The 20,676-nt window shown below is 49.0% G+C and overlaps 6 protein-coding genes across 6 annotated transcripts; 2 read left to right on the top strand and 4 right to left on the bottom strand.

Annotated features, from left to right (window-relative positions):
• Nucleotides 1-813: 813 nt before the first annotated feature.
• BDR25DRAFT_344768 (phosphoglycerate mutase family protein) lies at nt 814-2,146 on the bottom strand (the record flags this gene model as incomplete). The annotated part of the gene is made up of 4 exons (XM_033693978.1): nt 2,046-2,146; nt 1,632-1,903; nt 1,137-1,562; nt 814-886 (listed from the first exon to the last, which is right to left on the bottom strand). Exons 1-4 carry the CDS (start codon nt 2,076-2,078, stop codon nt 814-816), a joined length of 804 nt encoding a protein of 267 aa, XP_033544518.1. The 5' UTR covers nt 2,079-2,146.
• Nucleotides 2,147-5,215: 3,069 nt separating this feature from the next.
• BDR25DRAFT_266666 (uncharacterized protein) lies at nt 5,216-6,384 on the bottom strand. The gene is made up of 2 exons (XM_033687003.1): nt 5,809-6,384; nt 5,216-5,759 (listed from the first exon to the last, which is right to left on the bottom strand). Exons 1-2 carry the CDS (start codon nt 6,185-6,187, stop codon nt 5,308-5,310), a joined length of 831 nt encoding a protein of 276 aa, XP_033544519.1. The 5' UTR covers nt 6,188-6,384; the 3' UTR covers nt 5,216-5,307.
• A 233-nt stretch (nt 6,385-6,617) lies between these two features.
• Nucleotides 6,618-8,101, top strand: BDR25DRAFT_291654 (uncharacterized protein). Its single transcript, XM_033688604.1, has 3 exons — nt 6,618-6,852; nt 6,910-6,946; nt 6,995-8,101. The coding sequence occupies exons 1-3, from the start codon at nt 6,835-6,837 to the stop codon at nt 7,762-7,764; spliced, it is 825 nt and encodes a 274-aa protein (XP_033544520.1). The 5' UTR covers nt 6,618-6,834; the 3' UTR covers nt 7,765-8,101.
• An 840-nt stretch (nt 8,102-8,941) lies between these two features.
• Nucleotides 8,942-10,174, bottom strand: BDR25DRAFT_358358 (uncharacterized protein; the record flags this gene model as incomplete). Its single annotated transcript, XM_033695936.1, has 9 exons — nt 8,942-9,012; nt 9,085-9,136; nt 9,196-9,256; nt 9,287-9,446; nt 9,500-9,641; nt 9,709-9,745; nt 9,798-9,825; nt 9,849-10,036; nt 10,116-10,174. 9 exons carry the CDS (start codon nt 10,172-10,174, stop codon nt 8,942-8,944), a joined length of 798 nt encoding a protein of 265 aa, XP_033544521.1.
• A 2,217-nt stretch (nt 10,175-12,391) lies between these two features.
• BDR25DRAFT_374491 (putative galacturan 1,4-alpha-galacturonidase C) lies at nt 12,392-14,288 on the top strand (the record flags this gene model as incomplete). Its single annotated transcript, XM_033697330.1, has 3 exons — nt 12,392-12,571; nt 13,030-13,212; nt 13,278-14,288. The coding sequence occupies 3 exons, from the start codon at nt 12,392-12,394 to the stop codon at nt 14,286-14,288; spliced, it is 1,374 nt and encodes a 457-aa protein (XP_033544522.1).
• A 277-nt stretch (nt 14,289-14,565) lies between these two features.
• On the bottom strand, nt 14,566-20,658 carry BDR25DRAFT_358360 (uncharacterized protein; the record flags this gene model as incomplete). The annotated part of the gene is made up of 26 exons (XM_033695937.1): nt 14,566-14,651; nt 14,695-15,733; nt 15,762-15,845; nt 15,899-16,022; nt 16,066-16,663; nt 16,715-16,838; nt 16,867-16,901; nt 16,956-17,114; nt 17,167-17,457; nt 17,501-17,526; nt 17,561-17,634; nt 17,658-17,729; nt 17,784-17,972; nt 18,003-18,209; nt 18,280-18,312; nt 18,346-18,408; nt 18,452-18,527; nt 18,557-18,841; nt 18,971-19,038; nt 19,074-19,259; nt 19,284-19,444; nt 19,501-19,623; nt 19,678-19,830; nt 19,860-20,056; nt 20,137-20,185; nt 20,262-20,658. The coding sequence occupies 26 exons, from the start codon at nt 20,656-20,658 to the stop codon at nt 14,566-14,568; spliced, it is 4,899 nt and encodes a 1,632-aa protein (XP_033544523.1).
• Between the last annotated feature and the right edge of the window lie 18 nt (nt 20,659-20,676).

The following is a 20,676-nucleotide window of genomic DNA, read 5'->3' on the forward strand; positions in this document are numbered from 1 at the left end:
TGGGAGTTTGCGAGCGAGGCTGGAATGATGCAATTTCCAAGCCTTTGTCGCAACTTAGTAGTAAGGAGAGAAACTGAATCGTGAACGGCACGACACAGAGAAAGGACCTGCGCTCCCTCAGGCTTGGGCAGTCTTTACGGTAGGTATGACGCGATCATGCAGCGCATACCCGCAATCCACCTCCCGCTGATCTGCATCTGACCCAGTTCACTCCCTGTCAAACTCGATCCGATCCCTCCCCTCTCTCCACAAAGTACCTGTAACGTTTTTTAAATCTTCTCCCTCCGGCCTAACCCTCCGTAATTGCAACCGCGCGTCTAACCCGTCACAGGCGTGGATTTAATTGTGTGGGGAAACTTGGCCTCAGATCTGGGTTGAAAAGTTGAGTTCGCGGCCTCAGATCTGGGTTCGGTTCATTGCCGGAAAATTTTGGGGGCAGTTGTGGCGTTCGCGACCAACCCGGGGTGCGGGAACGCGAACAACGGAACGGCTCTGGGTACGACACACAGAGACGCTTGTTCCTGGGCGCTGGGATCGCGGGGACAGGGTCCAGGCGGCTGGTAAGGGGAAGTGAGAAGGGGTACAAGTTCAGGTACGAGTGCAGGCGCAGAGGGATGAGGTTTAGGAATGAGGTATGGATGCATGGATGTGCTTGGCTTTGTGCAGGCTGGTTTATGTAGATAAAGAAGTGTTAATGGAAAACTGGGAGAAGATATTTAAACGCACCCTACAGGAGATGTCTATATTTCTATTATCCTGCGCGGAAGGGTAAGCAGATCCAGCCACTCGTACTCCATACCTGGTATGACCCGCTCATAGCTTTGGTGCCTGTCTCTCGTCAATGGGATCGGGATCTGTCGAGAAGTTCTCCTCGCCGTTGAATTTCCTGGCAACCCCCATAGTTAGCTTATGGAAAGACCCAAAACTATATAAATGAAACGAGAAAAGTGCCGTAGAAAGAAATGTTACAGTTGATGCCCTGGCCCAAGAATCTTAAGCTCAGGTGTACTATCCTTGCCCCCGAAGTTAAGACCACAGATTCAGAAGTTCCTTTTGTGAATCTCAAGTGGCTTAAAGAGAGTCCTAAAGATAATATCTCGGCCAAGAAAGGGAAACATAGGAATTGATAAACTCACCAGCCTCTCTCCTCCCCCCCAGACAAATACCCCGTCTCTGCATTACCGACACACTCCCAATTCCCCAGCACCCCTTCAGCGTCGCCTCTCCGCGCAAAAGTCGATAATGAAGCTGTGTAGCACTTGAAATCATCCTCATTGAAGTTGTCTGGGACATTTCCCGTCAATGCACGACCGATTGCTATCATAGTCGCAGCGTGTGTGCAAATTAGCATAGTTTTAGGGCCTGCGGGATCAGAGTCTAGGGATGCGATGACAAGGTTTAGGGCGTTGGCTACGCGCTCATGTAGGTCGCGAATCATTTCGCCGTTTGGAGGGGGGGTGAGCAGGGATTCATATTCTAGGTCGAGGTTAGGGAAGAATTTGGATAGCTTCAAGGTGTTTGCGGGCGAAGGATGGGCAAATGGTGCGCGACCGTAGAATTCCCTGCAGCACCAATAGGTCAGCAGTTTCATCTAACCCCATGAATCTTTGGTGTAGTAAATGCTGTCATACCCAAGCCCTCGCTCAACCCTAATCTTTCCTCCCGCCCTGCCTTCCTCAAATAGCTTCTCTATCGTCGGCTTCAACGTCTGTAGACATCGATAAAAAGGACTCGAATATATGACATCAATTGGTGGGTTGATATTACACAAATGTTCTGCGAGTTCCTCGGCCTGCCTGACTCCGTAGGAGGACAGAGGCGGGTCGGTGGGGATCTTGGTTTCGCTGAGGATGGTAGAATTGTATTCCCCGGTCGTGGGGTTCACGGTCCAGTTCGCGCGGTACTAGGGCAAGCATATTAGATGTATGATTATGGAGGGAGAACAAATTGAAGGGTTGAAGATTGACAGGAAAGCCGAGATCGGAACCAGGTAATATGGCTTCGGAAAGAAAGCAGGAAACCGAAGAGTTTGTGCGACGACTTACACCATGCCTCACGATGTAAACAACTTCTATCATGGTGGTGACGACAAGAATCCTCGCAAGCGACCGTGCTAAAAGGCTTCGAAAACCGTCCTGGATTGAATCTTTGGGCGAGAGTCGTGAGAGTCAAACTACGAGAGGAGAAATCGTTGCCTCGGCATTTCGGGCCTTACCGATAAACAAGCAGGGTTCAACTGTGAAAAGACTTCGACTACAGAGCAGTAGTAATACTATGATTTTGGGAAATCGGCGTTGCAGTGATTCCTATTTGAGTAAAGAACTCTTGATATGCACTGAGAATGTGATGTTTTGTTGTTTGCTTGAACGAATAACATTCCATTAGTTTATGTTGAATCGCAATGACGCAAGATAACGGGGAATTTTCAAGGCAAGGCAGTTAAAAGGGCCACTTCTATTTGCAATCTTCCGGCTCCGGCCAACAATGTGCAGCTATGAATGTGTGAAGCTCTGTCGCCAGAAACGGGTTCATCCCATTTGGAATATTCAGGGTCCTAGTTGCACAAACCCGGCTTCCAAGCCAGCCCGCACGAGACTATGAAGTAGCTTAGAGACATCTACGCAACCCACGGTTCGCTAGATCGCCTACTTTTGTTGGAAGATCAGGGACCATGACACAGGAGGCTGAAGTGGTTCCCCACGGGATTGAAACAATGAGAACAAGCACCCTACCTGCGTGCATGTCTACCTGCCTATCTAATCAAGTCGGGAGCTCAGTGGCGGAGATATTTTAGCGGTGAAGGCATACCAGGACACTCAAATGGTGCTCGTTCTTTGTGGGACAGGCATCCGTAAGAGATCTTCGTGGGGTGTCGCTTGGGATAACTGGAGATGCGTCCCTCTGATTGCGAGCAGTTTCAAGTACATTAGCTCCTGCATCATTGGATAAGAGCCGGCGTTGCCACGATGTTGGCTGAATAGTAGGGGAGGGATTGGGGTTGACAGCTAGAAAACATACTGGAAACCTGGTAGTAGAATATTAGCAGAAGGTTGAGTAAATGTTTGGTAGGTGAACTGGCTTCTGTTCAGCTGTCCTTGGAACTCTAGGTAGGAGTTTTCAACGAAGAAATGAGTCTGAGAGAAGCCAAGGAATTGAATGCCTGTTCATGTGTTGCTGTCGGTCAGAATCAGAGTTTGAATAAAAGGCGCACTGCAAGAGCCTGACTCGTAACCTCTTCCCTCGGTCTTGGCTCGTAAAACGCCTTCTGATAAGGATTCGCCGTGGGATGCCACATGATGCTGTGCCCCGAGTGACAGGGAGAAGGGTAGCCGGGGATATTGATGCTGACGTAGGTTACCAGGATATCACGACCTTGAGGCTCGGCCCCACCGGTGAAAATGGAGGAGCAGAGTAGGGCTGTGTCGGACACCATCGAACGGAGATAGTGTGGCTCAACTTAACAGTTCGGGGAGTAGTGTTTCATCTAGGTGGACTGACTGTTCAACTTGCAAAGTTGCCACTCTGATAGAAAGCCGAGAGAAGTTTGGGAACTACGACCGAGAGGGTTCCTAGGACACGAATATCTGATGCACACTCTGCTGCTTGCTGTGACGACGAGAGATTCGAACGGCCACTGCGAATGCTCGCGGCGCAGCTCATGCATGCGTGCGGCATTTTTTAGTCCTGGGGTCGAATCTCGTGTTCACTTCCCTGGCATGCACACTACGTATGAGAGCCACTTCGAATTTGATGAGCAGACAACGGGCCTTGACAGATTCCGCGCTTGGTGTGCACACGCGAATACTTTGAGCCAAAGTCTCGGGTCGGTCTGGAGACTGCCGGAGGGCGTCATGCAAGCTCCTCCTAGCACCTCTCAATGACTGCTGATGGCTCAAGCAGTCGTTTTTTGGCGAGTTAGTTGAGTATTCAGTGAGAACGGGCGCTGCTCATGCGAAAGCACAGTGGCTGTAGACGAATGTTGCCAACAAGAGTATCCGAGTGGTGGATGGGTGGCCTCGGTGAGAAGCACAGATGCAGGGACAGTAACAAGGATAATGATCCATTAGCAGATAAAGATACAGCAGTACCTGTGCGTCAGGTCACACTGCGAATCAGCGCATATATATGATGATTCGATGCTGGTTCTGCCTTGCAGGCGAGGGCCTTCATTTGGGATTGCTTTCAGTTGAGCTTGCTTCGATCGTTCGATTTGGTGACCATCATCTGCACGGAGCTGCACGTCGCTTCTATTCACCGGACTCGGGCACCCACAGGGCAGCACCTCCCGTTCTTAAGGCAGCATCGAAGACAATACCCTCGTCCAGGAACGGGGGTTTAACCAACCACAGATGAAAACCTCGTGTCGTGTGCTCTGCAGGGCCCTTGTGTTGCTTCGCCGAAGCCTGGCTCAAGCTTCTTCTAGAAGTTCCATCCTACATTCTATCACCCTTCTAGTCGCATCCCACCTCGTAATGTTGGTTTCGTCTACAGCGCCCTTTCCGTGATGCTTGGCATTTTGTGCAGTTCCACGTGCATCACTGATTGGCCGGCAGCACTTGTCAGCGGAAAATCACCCGTTTCTTCTGCAAAATCTCTGCAGTCGAACTACCACACCCCATCATGCGTGTGATCTCGAACTGGGAGACGACCCGCATCGGACATTCTGAGGCTTCTGCGCTTTGCGGCTCCGAAGCTCGGCGGCAGCACGGATGTCAAGTTGTTGCTCCAGGACCCAATTGTTGCGCTTGAATCCAGCACGCAATAAGGGTGTTCCATCACCGCACCCCAGGCTATTTCGTAAGAATATAGTAATTAAAACCGGCTTCTTTTCGGGCTCTGGATTGCGCGGGATCGGAGGCCAAAGCCAGATGGGTGCGAAATGATCGCCGACCTCACACAAGACAACAAAAGAGATGATTGACGTGCCGTGCGGCGTCAGGTCACTTGGCCTAGTTTAAAGCCAAATGTTTGCGTCAGTAGTACAGAGTATGTTGCAATAGGGCTTCAAAATGACAACGGGTAAAAATAAATAACTGAGCGGCGCTCGTCTGTACCCACAGAATGCGATCTCGCCCTTTTGCTGTGGCTTGGTGAGGTGCGATCAAGACCCATGTTCAGTTTCAGTCGGGCAAGGTTCCTCGAAAAAGCAATCAATGCGGCAAAGATACGGTGGTTTCGAAGCGGCGAGATACAAGGATTAAGCGCAATTTGAACGCGATTATTAATGTAGTGTATTGTACGAAAGAAAACGGGACGACCGGGAAGGCGTTCAATAAAACAAGCACGTGGTTAGAACTGCTTCGGCCACTACTTGGCGCTGACGTCGTGCATGGTATTGCCCTTTTCCGCTTCCTCCTCCAAACTGACCCCTCTATGGGTGGTGAATTCCCCAGTCCTTCCCGGTTTCTCTGTAAACCAGACCCGCAGCATGATCAAGTATCGGATGATGAGGAATATGATGACAGCTGCAACCAATATCCCAATGATATATCCAGCCACTTTCTCCGGCGAATTCGTCGTGCTGTCGAGGAAGTCATAGACGAAGTAGTCGTCGGTCGCGTACGTAAGGTAAGCTAGCCCGAGATAGAGAGCCAGTATAACGATTATAACTATGAGGTGGAGGAACGGCAGCGGTTTCGTTCTTGGGAACACAATCTCGAAGAGGGCGTAAACCGAATTGAGCGCGTGCTGGGAAGTGTTGCTCCATGTTGTGAACGCGTCAGTGAAATGCCCGGAATACAGTAGGGCCCAGTATACAACTTGGCATAGTCAGCGCCGTCCAAATAGACTTCCATTGAAGGTACTCACTGGTAACAATGAATGGGAATATAACAATGGTGCTATAAAACATTCCATGGGCAAGTTGCAAAGGGCGGGGCCAACTGCTCAGGAAAGGTTGCCCTTTCAACCAATAACTACCAGTATGCAGCGCGGCGAAAGCATAGTAGAAAGCAAGACCCCAATAAGTTAAGTTGGTGAAGAACGAGAAGGAATGCCTTGAGTTTTCCGACTGCCCGTGGCTATTGTTGTACCCAAAAATTGTAAAAATGGTCGTGAAGGCGTAAAGAGAAAACAGCGCTCGAAGGATGAAGAGCACACTAGGGGAGAGGAGCCATGAAGTCTCATAGCGGAATGTTGGATCAATGCCAGCCTCGCTGGAGCTTCGAGACCTTTTCCAGATAGGCATGCTGACGCGCTAATAGAGGTGGTGTTGGGGACTACTTGTCTATCGTATTCCCACTGTCCCTGGCTGGACGCTCGAAGTTCGGTTCCAACAGACTGCTCTTTGCAGCTAAAATCCTAAAAGAAATGAAGAGTAGACGTGAATGAAGGATAGAAGGCACTGCTGGTGACGTGTGGCAGTGGGATGATTCCCCACCCACGCTGAAGTCTGTAGGCGCCACAGGATCTCCCTTGGGGCTAAATCCTGGAACTGGGATGTGCTGGGTCACGTGAGGCGCCAAGCGAAGCTTATCTCGAAACCGTGTAACATTTCACCCGTCAGCAAACCTCCACGGAAATACATCGCATGCGGAAATGCATAACTAGCCCGCGCCTGCAGCGAGGTTGCCGAGCGCCTCGCCCATCTCCAGCCCGTTTTCAGCCCACCCCTCCATTCTCCCTCTGCACGAGCAGGCATACCACGATGCGACTGGAGCTGGACACCTTATTGGTGGCGTTCTCCTGCTTTGCGTCCACTCCCCAAGTTGATTGAGAATGCGAACTACATATGCACTGGCATGACCTCAAAGCTGAGGCCGCGCCTATCAAGTCATCCTAGCATCCCTTATCTTCTACCTCTCAGCCTTATATCTATTTATTTCTGTCTTCACCATGAATGACCACAGCACGGTATGGCGATATTTAAGCATTCTCCTCTTCTCTAGTGGAGGCTAACGCTCTTCACAGAAGGTTCAAAACCTTGCTCGCATTCGCGACAATCAGCGTATGGTCCATCAATCTACTTTGAAGCTCAAGTATTAAAGGAATTTAGGTCGTTCACGTGCTCGACGGAAAGAGTATCTTCAAGAACTTGAGGCCAAGCTTCGCAACTGCGAACAGATGGGCGTCGAGGCTTCTGCAGAAATTCAAAGCGCTGCTAGAAAAGTGCTTGAAGAGAATCGAAAACTCCGCGCCCTTTTACTCGAAAGGGGTGTGCCCGAGGCAGATATTGCTGCAGTCATGGGCACCAACGACCGGTCTCTTGAGCAGGCTTCCGCAGCGTCGAATCTTGTAACGATGCTCAACCGTAAACGAACCTGTGGTCCCTCTTGCACCACTTCTTGTGGTGCGCAACCGAGTTCTACGACCTTAGCACCCCAGTCCCCGGCAGTAGCTCCAATCTCCATCCCTCAGCGGACAGCTGCTTTAAGCAGCAACGGAGGCCAGAGTCCGCTCTCAGTCACATCGAGTGCTGTCAGCACTCCCCCGGGATATAATAGCCTACCATTCTTCCCTCCGCCAATCACATCGGCTCCAGATCCCAAGGCAGATGCCATGTCGCATTTCAGTTACCAGTTCGACCAGCCCCTCCAAGGCTCATGGACCTTTCCAAATGAAGCAATCTATGTGGAGCCATTGCCATACGACAACACCTCTTCCTGTCTCTACGCTGCCAACATCATCCGCAGCATGCGGACTGACGTAGGCCCGGAACTCGAAGCTGATCTCGGCTGTCGAGTACTCGGCCAAGAATGTTACGTGGACAACCCAACTGTCTTTAGCGCTGTAGAGAAGTACTCGAATCCAGGTTGCGATATGTGAGCGAAATTCGAAGCATGTTTGCGAGGAATGATGGAGATTCCAACATAGGAAGATTAAATGGAGGCAACTTTGGCTTCAATGCCAAGTCCTTCGAAGGGAACCGAATAACGCGGCTCTGGGTAGTCGCAAGGGACGCCAACGACACATCGGAGTGCTCAGCGTTGCTTTGAAAGCATAACCAAGAGCCATCGCGATGTCTCATAGCGGCTAAAGTCTAGTAGAAAGACGCGCGAGATGTGCCCTATGAAATACGACTCTTATCCTGAAAGAGGAGGAAACGTGCTTGGGACTTCATGATTGCGGGAATGAGGTTCAGTCCGCGTTTTACATTTTGCTGTCCTCGGAGCTAATGTTTAAAGTTATGATGAAGAGGTTAAAGAATTTCTAGCGCTCAATGTCATCTTTTAGTCTTGCTCTATCCTCGCCCTCTCACGCCCACTTTAAGTGCTCGTTCTCTTTCTCGTCCTTCTGACGCGGTCTCCCGCCAAACCCTCCCGACACTACTATTCAGTAATAGCTTTACACACCACAGAGTGACATCTTCAACATCCAGCCAATCACCCAATCCACCACTACAATAAACACCATCTCCACAGCACAATATCTCCAGATACAGCGTCGATTCTTTATTCTGCATTCACAACATAAGGAGATCTTCTAGTCACATGCGTGGTTATCGCGTTTAAGCACCAGGGACGAAATGGCGCTCATTAATCCCCCCAAATAACATCAGGAAACATGCCTCTCCAACACTCTCCATTATGACCCTCAAGCTAAAACCTCAAGATGATATTCTCAAAAGCCGTAGAAGACTCTCAGTTTCGTCGGCACTTAACGTCCCTCGGCCATGCGTCCAAAGAAATGGGAAAAAGGGAAGCACCAGATGATGTTGATGAGCGTGCTCCTTCGAAGAGAGTAAGAACAAAAGATGTAGAAATTTAGGAGCTGCGAGTGCAGTGGGTACCTTCCCTCAATTATTCACTCGCAACTTTTAATAAGGGCTGGGATCAATTGAATAATACAGTGGATAATTGATTGCATCCTGCATCTATATGGTCACCATTGTTTGACCCAGGACGTCGCATCCAGGTTCATTTGGACGCGAGGCGGCGAAGGCGATGGGGAAAAATAGAGTAGCCCAAATTTAAGGCAGTTTTGGAATTTTGTCAGAAGGATATTATGAGCTCGCAATGGGCTCTCTCGAGCTAGAGAGAGATGTTGCAGTTGTGAAGTTTCGGTCTTTGGGAACTGGTGCGTTAGTATTGGAAGAGTTGACGAATCGTCATCCTATCACGGTGTAAGCGCCCTATTTATCGTCACCTATGAAACCATGCCCTGCTTGATGTCTTATATGCGACTGTCGATCTCCTGCCTACTCCATCCCGCCTCCTTCTAAAAGCTCTGCTGATACAATCTGCTCAATCTAGCGACCTCTGAGGTCACGACGAAGACAAAGACCTCACCCACCACATTGAAATTCATCGCACATGACCTAATGATGGCGGTTGTCACGGCTATTTACTCGGCCTCCCTCACGGTGCCACGGCTACTGTCAATGAGTAGATGTTTACAAACAAAGGTATCGAGGGTACTGGCAGTAGCCACGCTGTTTCGCCGGCTGGGTTTTAAATTGGACCCATCCGCTCGTTCGCCGTCCTTGAGATCCTTAGCCAGCCTAAATTCTCTCGGAGACAGAAACGTGGTGCGCAGTTCAGCTAGGTTTTAGGTTGGTCACTATCAGCCAGCTGATACCATCGAATATGTTGGGATCGAAGAAGTAAGTAATGATAGTAAAAAGGATTTGGAAGAAATTCCATTCCAAAGAAGGCCATCCTAAGAAATATAATGATGCGAAAGTGACCCTGATAAAAGTGATTCTTTAAAAGATGATCCCCAAAGGTGGACCTATTGAAGGCGATTTAGAGAAAGCTAGAGATGTGGAACTAGATTTTGGCCCTTGCCAATATATCTTCGAAACCGCCTAGGGCCGTTGCAACAGGGGGCTCAAAGTCCGAAAGAAGCAGGAGGTGAACTTGGTGAGACCAACAGTCGGTAATTGCGCTAGGTCTCTTTGCGATCAATACCCAGCATCCAGGATATCCCAGTTTCGCCATCAGTGACCAAAGGGTTCAACGCTAAAGACTGCTTCAGTTTTGAAAATTCTAAGTTCCCGTACTGCATCTTGTTCGACCTCTTCTCGTTACTAGAGTTTAACTCCACATTTATGCCTATATAGAGAGATGGAATTTTCCTGCCAAGTACAAAATTTTTGCTTCATTGCTTTTTGCGGGATAACAATTAACTGAATGCTGTTGCTAGCTCTCCTAGGTTGCTCTAAATTCGTCACCGACAAGGTGCGGACACCCTTAAAGATCAACAATCCGGCCTCTATGCGAGAGCGCCATTTCATATTAGCATGCAGCTTTTTTGAGAAAACGTGTTCGAACCAAGCCATCTACACTTAGATGCCGTGACAATGGCGCAGAGGATAAATATTGAGTTTCTAGAAGGAACCCATCATGACCAAAATTCCAGTCCGATAATTGAACCCCGCATAAGGGATGGGCTGCTCTGCATGGCTTGATACTAATGTCGACGAGCTACAAGTGCAACATGATGCATTACCTGTTCCTCCACCAGAATATCCTTCTGCATCTTCAGCTGGCGGTTCGGCCTTGCTAGGGGGCTTCTAACTTCTCAGATATCTCCTCGAAACCTTCGGAAAGTTGCTGAAGAAAGATCCAAGATATGCATTCGACTTTCGCTGAGTGTAGAGTGATATTTCCAAATATTAAAGGAGCGTCGGCAGTCACGAAATATCAACTAGGTCAGAAAAGGTTTAATACCCTAGATATATATCGATACCCTCGATCTTGATACACGCTCTAGTAAGAGAGACGACGTCGCGACTACAATGCGCTCTGGTCACCCCCTTCTTATTCCCTGGGTGGACCAGTATCATTCGAGACTATTTGTCATACAGTTACAACCAGAAAATGCAACCGGGAGCGAAGAACAGGGCGTCAAAGTACATTTTGAGCTGGAGATGGTACCCAAGGTGAATTTCGAGACCCAGATGTCTTTTTCTACGGCTGAATCCTGTTCACTAGATGCAGGCGATAGCAGAGCGCACCTAGTTCTTCAATAGTAACTATCTCTGAGGGCTACTAGCGTCCGAGGTAAATGAGTCCTAACGGCCTGGCCAAATCAACTGGGTAGCTTACGCGTGGCAGGCAGAATTTTGGGACAGCGGCTACTGCTATTGAATGCATGGACCATCCTTCTCAATCTTCAGATAAATCTTGCTTTTAACAGAGCAACGACTTCTACCGAGATGCAGTTATCCTGCAAGCGCTTTTACAAACAGGCGAGCTGGATTCGAAGTTGGCCTGGGCATTTTTACTGTGCTACGGGCTCTTTAGGGCTGTTGAGAAGCCTAGGCATGATCGCAGATTCTCGCCTCGCATCTCATTCTACGTCGGCAACTAGACTCAGTTCATAGAAGGGCGTCGCAATGGAGTAGCTTTGCGTTTACACTAGGTCCGAAACACAGTGACAGATTACCTTCGGAGGATTGAAATGCAGGGGACCGGTCCCATTGAGGCCCGTATTTGATGGCATATACATTCACTTAAAAATTAAAATTTTATAATCACTATCACACTGCAGCTGAGTAAGGTATGTAAAGCAGACTGACCCGGCTAGTGCTCTCGCCTCAAGATCTCACCCTTCCCCACTCCGTTAACAGGAAGCTTGTAAGTATTTACCGATCTGCCTAGGCGCGATCTGGCTGCGGACTCCATGAACTTCTTTTGGACGTTCTGGCTTACTTACGGAGCGATAGCCACCCTCGAATACAAGATGTGGATGAATATGACCGCAGGGAAGTGTCCTAAAGTCTTAGGTACGATGTGAAATGGCCCTACGAAGGGATTAAATACGGTGCAAAAAATTGTACAAGTAAAAGAAGAATACGAATTAAAGAAATGCGTGGTAGAGAGTCGAAGAAAGGTGGCGATGACGAGCGGTTGGCTTAAAGTCAACATTAAGGCTAGATGATGTAATTTAGTTCCTTACTTTCACGAAATCACGGACAAACTCATGCCACGATGCATATAATGATGGCATTAGCTTATCCAGATCATCTTCCACCAAACCAACTACCGAATAGGCTGCCTCCATATCCTCCCGCGCGCCCTCCTCTTAGAGCTTCTGATTCCAGCCATTGTCTCAAGAACTCTTTATTTCTCATCTGCTCGGGCCTTGTAATCTTCGTGTCAAGCTGTGCTTCTTGCCTGCTGAACGCAAGGAGTGTAGGTATTGAGGTGATCTTTCTCCTGGAATTAGTGACCTTGCCATTCTAGATTCCATACAGAAACTGTGATAAAAGCGGGGACGTACCAGGTACTTCACACCCAAATCCCCAATCAACGTTGAGTCTAACTCCACCTCCGCAAACCCCAAGCCTCCTTCCCTCTCTCCAACCTTCTCATCCTCAATCATCCGTTTTATTATCGGCTTCACGATTTGGCATGTCGAGCACCATGAAGTAGTCCATAACGTAATCAACGATCTATTGTCGCTCGCATTGATAAGGGTCAGGGTATGGAGTTCATCCGGTGTCCGAATGTTGGCAAAGACTCGATTTTTATTCAATTGTTGCGACGATGTGCCGAAAAGGCTATGCTGGGCTCGTGGAATTCGTAGAGAGTGGGCGCGAGATAATATAGACGGTCGCAGAATCATCGTGAGGCTCGTGGTTGCAAACTTGAAGCAACGCAGAGGTGGCGACGTCATAGCATTTCGTGTGCGCCAAGCCGCGAAAATTAACTGTACCTAGCGGTTCCCAGACCTATTCCCACGACATTTACCCCTCTCGGTCTCATTTCATCCGAACAAACTGAAGCTCCATCGAAGCTTCCTCGGTGGAGCCATGAGCCAGGATTGAAGTGTCCTTAGATCCGCGTTTCCCCACAGTTGAGAGTGTAGATCATTTCGAAATAGCCTTCGGAGGAAGTGAATCCAGCAATCAAATTTGAGGGAATGAGAACGCGAGGGTCATGTAGGCACTCGCAGGGGTAGGTATATTTCTGCTCGCATTTCATATATCTTAGTAACACCTCACCATTCCTTGCGTGCCTGTTTTTTTCGACTTTTCATCGACTTTTCAAGATGTTTTCTTTGCTGTCACATGTGTTGCTCCTACTCTGCATCACTTCTTCCTTCGCGAATCCGACAATCCAAAGACACGGACACAATGGCAAGAACACGTGTACTGTAAAAGCGAACGGGGGCCAAAAAGACGATGTACCAAATATTCTTAAAGCCTTCGAAGAATGTGGCAAAAGCGGCACTATAGTCTTCCCAGAGGATCAAAATTATTGGATAGCGCAGCGTTTAAACCCCATAGTCAACGATGTAGAAATTGAATGGCGGGGGCAATGGACCGTAAGCCCCAACTCACGCCATTGTCATCCTCGATTCTATCAATGCTTACGTGCTGCACGTTGTAGTTCTCTGACAACCTAACCTACTGGCGCCAAAACTCCTTCCTTATCCCCTTCCAAAACCACCGCGCCGGCTTCATCCTCACCGGCACACGCATCCGTATCAACGGGCACTCTACCGGCTCGATCCACGGCAACGGTGACGTCTGGTACACAGCCGAAGCTGGAAAAACGCAAGAAGGCCGACCGATGCCCTTTGTATTCTGGAATGTCTCGTCCGTCTCCGTGTCTAACCTTGCAATCAAAGATCCCCAACTCTGGGCAATAAATATAATGAACGGAACAAACATGTCATTCGAGAATATGCTCGTCAATGCCACTGCAACAAAGGCTCCATACGGAGCAAACTGGGTGCAAAACACTGACGGCTTTGACACTATGGATGCGCACAACATTACTCTAACAAACTTCTGGTACCAAGGCGGCGACGACTGCATAGCCATAAAACCGCGCTCATACGACATTGTCGCTCGTAATATAACCTGCCACGGGGGAAACGGCATCGCTATTGGTTCTCTAGGCCAATATCTCGAAGACTCCAGCGTCGAAAACGTTCTCATAGACGACGTAAACATCATCCGCTATAACGAAGACATGCATAACTGCGCCTACATAAAAACCTGGATCGGGTACCAAGTCTTGCAATCATCATACGAGAGTGCTGGAAAGCCGAATGGAGGCGGCTGGGGCAATGTGTCGCACATCACGTTTTCGAATTTCAGAGTCCAGGGCGCGGATTCTCCCCCAGCGATCACACAGGATAATGGCAATAATGGGAGTTTTTCGGGTACGAGTAAGATGCTAGTTAGCGATATTAAGTATGTTAATTTCACGGGTTGGCTGAACAAGAAGTCGACGGAGGGGAGTGTGAGTTGTAGTACGGTGAATCCGTGTTATGGTATTTCTTTTGAGAATGTACATTTGACGAATGGGGTTAATGGGACGGAAAATGCGAGTGGGAGCTGTAAGTATATTAAGCCGGGCGGAGTGCATGGACTTTCTGGGAGTGGATGTTAGACAGATACGTGTTATCAAAAACGTCACGCCATGTCATTGATAGTAGATATGGATGAATTTTTGTCTATCCGGACGATGTGTACAGTAACTCCATCCAACAATGTCTCTGCATGTGAATGTATAGGTGAGATGATGGTGGTGAGGGGGAATGGGACATGAATGTTTTACTCCGCATAATTCAAAATCTGTCTTGGTAACTGCCTTCCCAAAAATAAATGGATGCACTTTTTTGTAAAGCCGCCGTTATACTCACGGGATTGAGAAGAGCGAACCCGCTTCATGAATCCATCCAGAACTGAGTCTCTTTCAGCTGAACATCAACGGTTACTGGTGTCCTTACTCTGACTCTCGCTTTCGATAGAGCTCGACGCCTGATAGGTCTTGTCAGCAACCTACTGTAGAGCACTATCTGGGAGATTGTCGCCCCCTTTAGAGCGTTTTGGGGTTGGGATGTTAGTGGCGGCGTTGGCGCTGCCTTCGCCGTGCGCACGCTTCCTGCTGTTGTCGGCTGAGGATGCTGAAACTTGGCCTTGGGTGGAAGAAGCTTGAAGGCTCGAAGGAGCTTGGGCGGTCGGAGGATCTTGAGTGGTTGGGAGAGGTTGGTTCGCGCCATGCTGAGCTAGTGGAGGTTGAAGAGATTGACCCGGGGCGGTCGAGACTGAGAGGAATTGGGGTGGGAATAGTTGGCCGTGGGACAGTTGACCTTGAGGCAACTGGCCTGGGCCAGCTTGATCATGGAACAGTTGTCGTGGGAGGACTTGGCTTTGAGAGGGTCGACTCAGAAAATCTTGATCTTGGGGCGGGTGACGCGGGAAACCTTGGCTCTGGGAAATTTGACGCGGGAAAACTCGACCCTGGGAGAGTTGGCCAGCTTGGCCTTGGGACGGTTGTCTAGTCAAAGATTGACTCGGACGTCCGAAGCCTTGACCAACAACGCCCTGGTAACCTTGAGTTCGGAAACCTTCAGGTAGTGGCGGCCTTGGAACATATCCAGCTTCTGAATACCCCGAGAGCGGGCCCTGACTGGGCGAGCTTCGACCCATCAGCGTTGAGGGAGCGTGAGCCAGAGGACCTACGTTCTGTAGAGATTCAGCTGGTTGCGATCCGCGCTTAGCTTTGCTGCCACGTTTATTTGGCCAAGTGAAGATAATCCGACCTATATGATCAAGTGGTGGATTTCCTCCGCCACGGCTGGCTTGAGGTGTCCTCACATCGGCACCAACTCTCCGACCTTGACCTTTGCGAGTGGTTGACTTGGTGGTCGCAGGTGTCGCGGGTTTGCCGGTGGGGGTTGAGGTCTCTAAGTCAGGCTCACCAAGTCGCTCCTTCAACTTCTTGTTCTCCTCGGTCATCTTCTTATTCTCAGTGCCGAGCCTCGTACGGTGATCGTTGTTTTTAGCATTCGAATCTTTCGTCTTCAAAACGTTAGTCAATCCAGCAAAGGTCTTAAGAAATAGTTGAGGACTGACTTACCTTAGCATAAGCCAGGGGCGCGTTGACGAGGTCCTCAAGTTTGGAAGTATCATTAAGGATATCTCGACAAATACGCTTATCAAACTAGAGAACGGTCAGAAAACCCTGGAACAGTTTGGAAGGCTCCCGAGTCGCACCTTCAATGCGTTCACAATGTTCCGGATCCGGTCATGACACGATCCATCCCGGTCTGCGGCGAGACCAGCCTCTGGAGCAGCTGCCCTATCAACCCGTCCATTTCCCCGGTATCCGTACAGGACCCTGGATATCAGGGAAATCTAGACATGGTTATTTCAGATGAAACAGTGGGAACATGGGCAATCTACGTACAAAAAGTTCTCGACAAGCGGCCTCGATGTTGATCTTCTGGATCATGAAGTTCTCCTCCTCAAACTTTTTGATATCGGCAGAGCCTTCTCGGTCGCGGACATTCTCAATATTTTGGAAAGCCTGGACCAGCTTCCATATCCAATGCTCAGAAGCTCCGAGTACTAGGCGAATAGTCGGGTCGTTCTCAGGATCGATAGCGGGCGGGGTGATGATACGGCGCCGATAGGCAAGCGCTCCATGCCAGTCATCCGCAAAGCTAAGCTGAGGGACATAGGGCGGTGGCGGAGGCGCCGTAGTAGTAGCGCCAACAGAGGAAACAACGGCACTTGTAGGTTGAGCGTTGGTAAGCGAAGGAGCATTTGGCAGAGGAATGCCTGCTTGATCTGCTTGTGTGGCTTCTTGGGCGGTTTCCCAGGCTAGCCAGTCTTTGCGGGACTGTTTTGCCCGCTCTTCCTGAGTAGCTTGTTCTTGTTTGAGACGGTTGTGGGTCGCTAGGTCAATGGCGGGACCATAGGCTCGGTTTACCAAGTCATCCCAATTAGGCTCATCCGAGGAACCACTGGTTGTGACATCTATTTTACGAGTTAGCACTAAACTGCAGATTTTGTAGTTGGTAGGCTTACCATGCACATTAATCCTCTGCTGATATCCATTACCAACTACATGCTTAGTACATGGCGCTATGGTTGCAGTGCCTAAGCGTTGGGAGTTAGCATTGAACCTATATTTCTGAATTGGAAAGCTTGCCTGGCCCTAGGCCATGCTGTTGCTGCACGTTCTCGGTTACATGACAAAAGTACGAGGTAGAGTCTATTCAGGTATATTAGTATTATACCCTACCACTGTCTATAGTTGGTGGATTACAATGTGAATAGGCACCTTGATGGGGGATGTTACCAATGACCTGACTGCCTTGCTGGTGTACATCAGGAGCGGTACGAAGCTCACATTGAGGTTGGCCACCCTGCCGCTGTTCATCATCTGAAACCTCCTCAGATTGTGACGCATACGCGGCTGCGGCACCTATTCATCGTCATTAGTAATGAGCCGGCTCCCTTCAAATATAAAAGCTTACCTTGTGAAGACCCGCCGCCAACTTGATCGAATTGTGACGGATGTCTATCTTCTTCATAATTTTGACGTTGGCTGGGGTAGTGATTGTCTGGGGGGACGTCACTATCAAGATCCTGCGACACAGCGAGTGCTTGTTCCTGGTTGGTCTGGGCGTGGAATGGGGGAGGGTGGCTCCCTTGATCAACCATGGTGGAGCTGAGGTTCCAGTTTGGATTGTTGGCAGTATCTTGGAACAGATCGTCGTTAATAATCACGTCGTCGTTCTGTTGAGGTGGAGGGAGAGCGTCCGCGCCTGAGCGCATAAATAACGTGGAGGGCGTGTCACCGTAGATCACCGTAGATCCTGTGACTCAGGTCAGCCCTGGGGCACAGCTCCCAGATCGAGTGATTCTTACCATGTTTGCAAATTAGTTCCGCGCTGATAGTGAAAATGAGGGAGCAATAGCATTGTAGTCATTTTAACAATGAGCTTGCGTTGCATTATCTACATACATGCAAAAGATTTCCTCTTCTTCGTTTCTTACCCGCTTTCACTTCCCATAGAAGACTGTAAAAATTGACCGCCTGCAGGCTGTTCATACACAAATTCCTCCGGATTTCTTATTATGTCTCTCGGACCGGGACTTGCTCACGGCTGCGGGCAGACCAAAGGTGGATCTGACCCTTAGCATCCAGGCGATGCGTGCAGAATCGAACAATAATTGACGGTCGTGACTCTTGCATGAGTTGAGAAGGGATCATATGGTAAGCGAGTCGACAAGGTACTGAGATCCAAACAAAGTGGATTTCACGAGTGTATTGTAAGGTCTAAGGAGCTCGAGAGAGCTCTGGGCTGACTATATACTGTACGAGAAAGGAGCTAGCCCTAATGAGTGAATAGTGCAGTACATGGGTATGGTATCGCGTGAGATACGTGCGACAGTGACCTCGAGGTGGGGTTCGAAAAAGTTGGAGGCAACGAGGACGGAGGACTCGTGAACCGTCGACTTTGTAGCCAGCGCCAAGGCTTTGAGGAAATAACCTCACGGAGCGAGCCGCCCAAAACTTGGGGGAGGCGGCGTCTGCTTCCTTAGCAAAGACAACCCCTTCAAGAACGCAGTGATTGCATCATCACGCCTTGCATTTCTGAATCACTACCAGCCACCCACTAGCAATCACCAAAGCTAGAGGGACATGGTACATGAACGATGGTCCAACCTTTCTCCACACCACGAAATTCAAAAGCTCCTACCACGGCTATGCTCTATTGTGTGCGTGTGACAGAGCAGCTAGCAAGAGCTGAACACCGAATGTGAACACTGATGGAAAATGCAGGAGAAAACATTAACACTGACTAGAGTAACCGAAGGGTGTCGTCCACAACTAACATGCGCGAACAATGGGAGATTTACGATAATGACTTGACTTGAACAAAACAAAGACGAAATACAAACAAGATGGCAGGGACACGTGGGACGCGTGGGACGCGACACTTGAGGGTCAATATGAGGGTCAAGTGTTGCAATAAGTTTTCCAGCATCACACATACCTTAAAGGATCTCACCCAAATCCCAGAGGCTTTCTGACTTAGAATGCTCCAATCAGAGAAGTTAGAAGAGCTATTGTGTAATTTGACGTTGGATTTGAAGTGCGCAAATCCTAGCGCACTAGCCGAAAAGGGATCACCCTTCATGCACCTCGCGTGGTCATGTGTGCAGTGCAAGCTGATACGCTACTTAGGTACCTAGGTACCTAGGCATAAAGAAATTCTTAAATTTGCGAGCACTGAAAATAGCATTATATAACGTCATTAAGTTTTTGAAAACTGTATTGCCAACAGGAATTTTGGTTCGCTTTGGGATACTATCAAGTACTGCCAAATCTTCTCAGCTCTCTATGAAGATGCTAGTTTTGAGAAATAGTAGGAACCGCTCGTCGTTTCTTAGAGAAGGCTAATTTCATCCTTAAAGAATAGAGAAGGTAAAGCTCGGCGTCATCTGTGCAGCAAAATTCGTGCAGCGGGTTGTAGCACATTCGATTATAGTGCACCCAATCAAAATCCTTCAAATTTGTCCTCCTTAAATCATTCCGAAACCGTATCATCCTCGACAATACCTAGAGTTGGTCTGGCCGTGACACGGTGCCAGAACCTAAGTTCCTGTTGCCAAGTATCAGTGAAGCGAGACGGTGTGAGAGTTCCCTTTGGAACCTCTTGGGCAGTTTGGCGGGGAGTCTCACATAAGGAGACTGCTCATTCATAAAGTTGTCAACGAAGAGGTGATGAAGCGTGACTCCGATCGCTCGTCAATCTCGGGAAGTGGCGGGGACAGGCTGTCGAGGCTAGGTAATACTTAACCCCTAGACTCAATTTCCACCATGTAACCTGCTATATTCCCTAAGCTATGTGCTAGAACAGTGCTTCCGATATATCTAGGAAAACGCGTATCCGGCTCCTTTTGAACAGCGAGCGACCCAACTCCTGCATATCCATGTCAGCCTTGTACACCCGCTGATGTTGTCTTCCCAATCTAACCCGATAATAGTTCCATCTTCTGTTCGGGGCCACCTCTAGAAGAGTAGGGACTACCTGGGTATCCAAATTCAGCGAGATTATAGTCTTCAAAAATTTGGGAAGTTTCATACACGGTTCGCGGGTGTCCAAAGTCGCGATTGTCCATCCCGATGACTAGTTATTGATGGCAGGGTCGAGGTGACCGCCAGGAGGGTGAAGATGAGAAAGGCAGATTTCAGTGGGCTTCTGATAGACTCGTAGCGCACCCGAGACGGAACGGAATAGCTTGTCGAAGAGAGGTGGTATTGGGCCGGAGTTGTAATCGTAGCCAAAGAGAATAGAACATGGTGTCGCACGTGACAATAAATCACGTGACCATGTGTCAGGCTGAATTTGGGCTCTTGATTCACACATGTTTCCTGTTTAGGACTAGCACATACCTAGTTAGGTCTAGCGCTCTTTTATCTACTATATATTTACCTCTGAGCTCTCTCGAGCTCCAGAGACCTTACATTACACTTCAATATGCCTAGGATGTCTCTCACTACCTAACTGACTACTCGCCTCTCTATATGCCCTCCATCAGCTCTATCTAGGCTCCTTACGATACATGGCGCTAAGGTGGAAAAGGTACAGACAATGTGCCTCGGTACCGGTACCCACAATAGTGCCAGAGAGGCTGAGAACATACGCTCTACTGATTTGAAGTTGTAACCTTGTACGGGCACGACTTATGAGAGGAGTCATGTATTGTGGACTGAGGGTCCGAGGAGCTCTATGATTTATATAGTATGATGAGACGCCAAGGTTGACTGGACAGCCCATCGTAGAAGCGTTCGGCTTACAGTAGTAATCCTCAAATAGCCCAAAGCATTCCACGAGTCTTATCGTGTCGCGTTTATCTCGGTAGAGATGTGCGTAAGGTGTCGGGAGGTCTAGTGTTAGATTTGTGATACGATAGCCATTCCGCACTGGGCCTAAATTGGAAATATTCCTCTCCATTTACCACATCTCTTAAAC

The sequence above is a fragment of the Lindgomyces ingoldianus genome (assembly GCF_010093535.1).
Source record: "Lindgomyces ingoldianus strain ATCC 200398 unplaced genomic scaffold BDR25scaffold_28, whole genome shotgun sequence".
Classification (NCBI taxonomy): domain Eukaryota; kingdom Fungi; phylum Ascomycota; class Dothideomycetes; order Pleosporales; family Lindgomycetaceae; genus Lindgomyces; species Lindgomyces ingoldianus.

Excerpts from the sequence above, each read along its gene's own strand:
- BDR25DRAFT_266666 (XM_033687003.1), bottom strand. The coding sequence starts at position 6,187 with ATGCCTATCTGGAAAAGGTCTCGAAGCTCCAGCGAGGCTGGCATTGAT. Across the intron at positions 5,760-5,808 it reads ATTCCCATTCATTGTTACCA|TTGTATACTGGGCCCTACTG; the intron begins GTGAGTACCTTC and ends GACTATGCCAAG.
- BDR25DRAFT_291654 (XM_033688604.1), top strand. Across the intron at positions 6,947-6,994 it reads TCGCATTCGCGACAATCAGC|GTCGTTCACGTGCTCGACGG; the intron begins GTATGGTCCATC and ends AAAGGAATTTAG.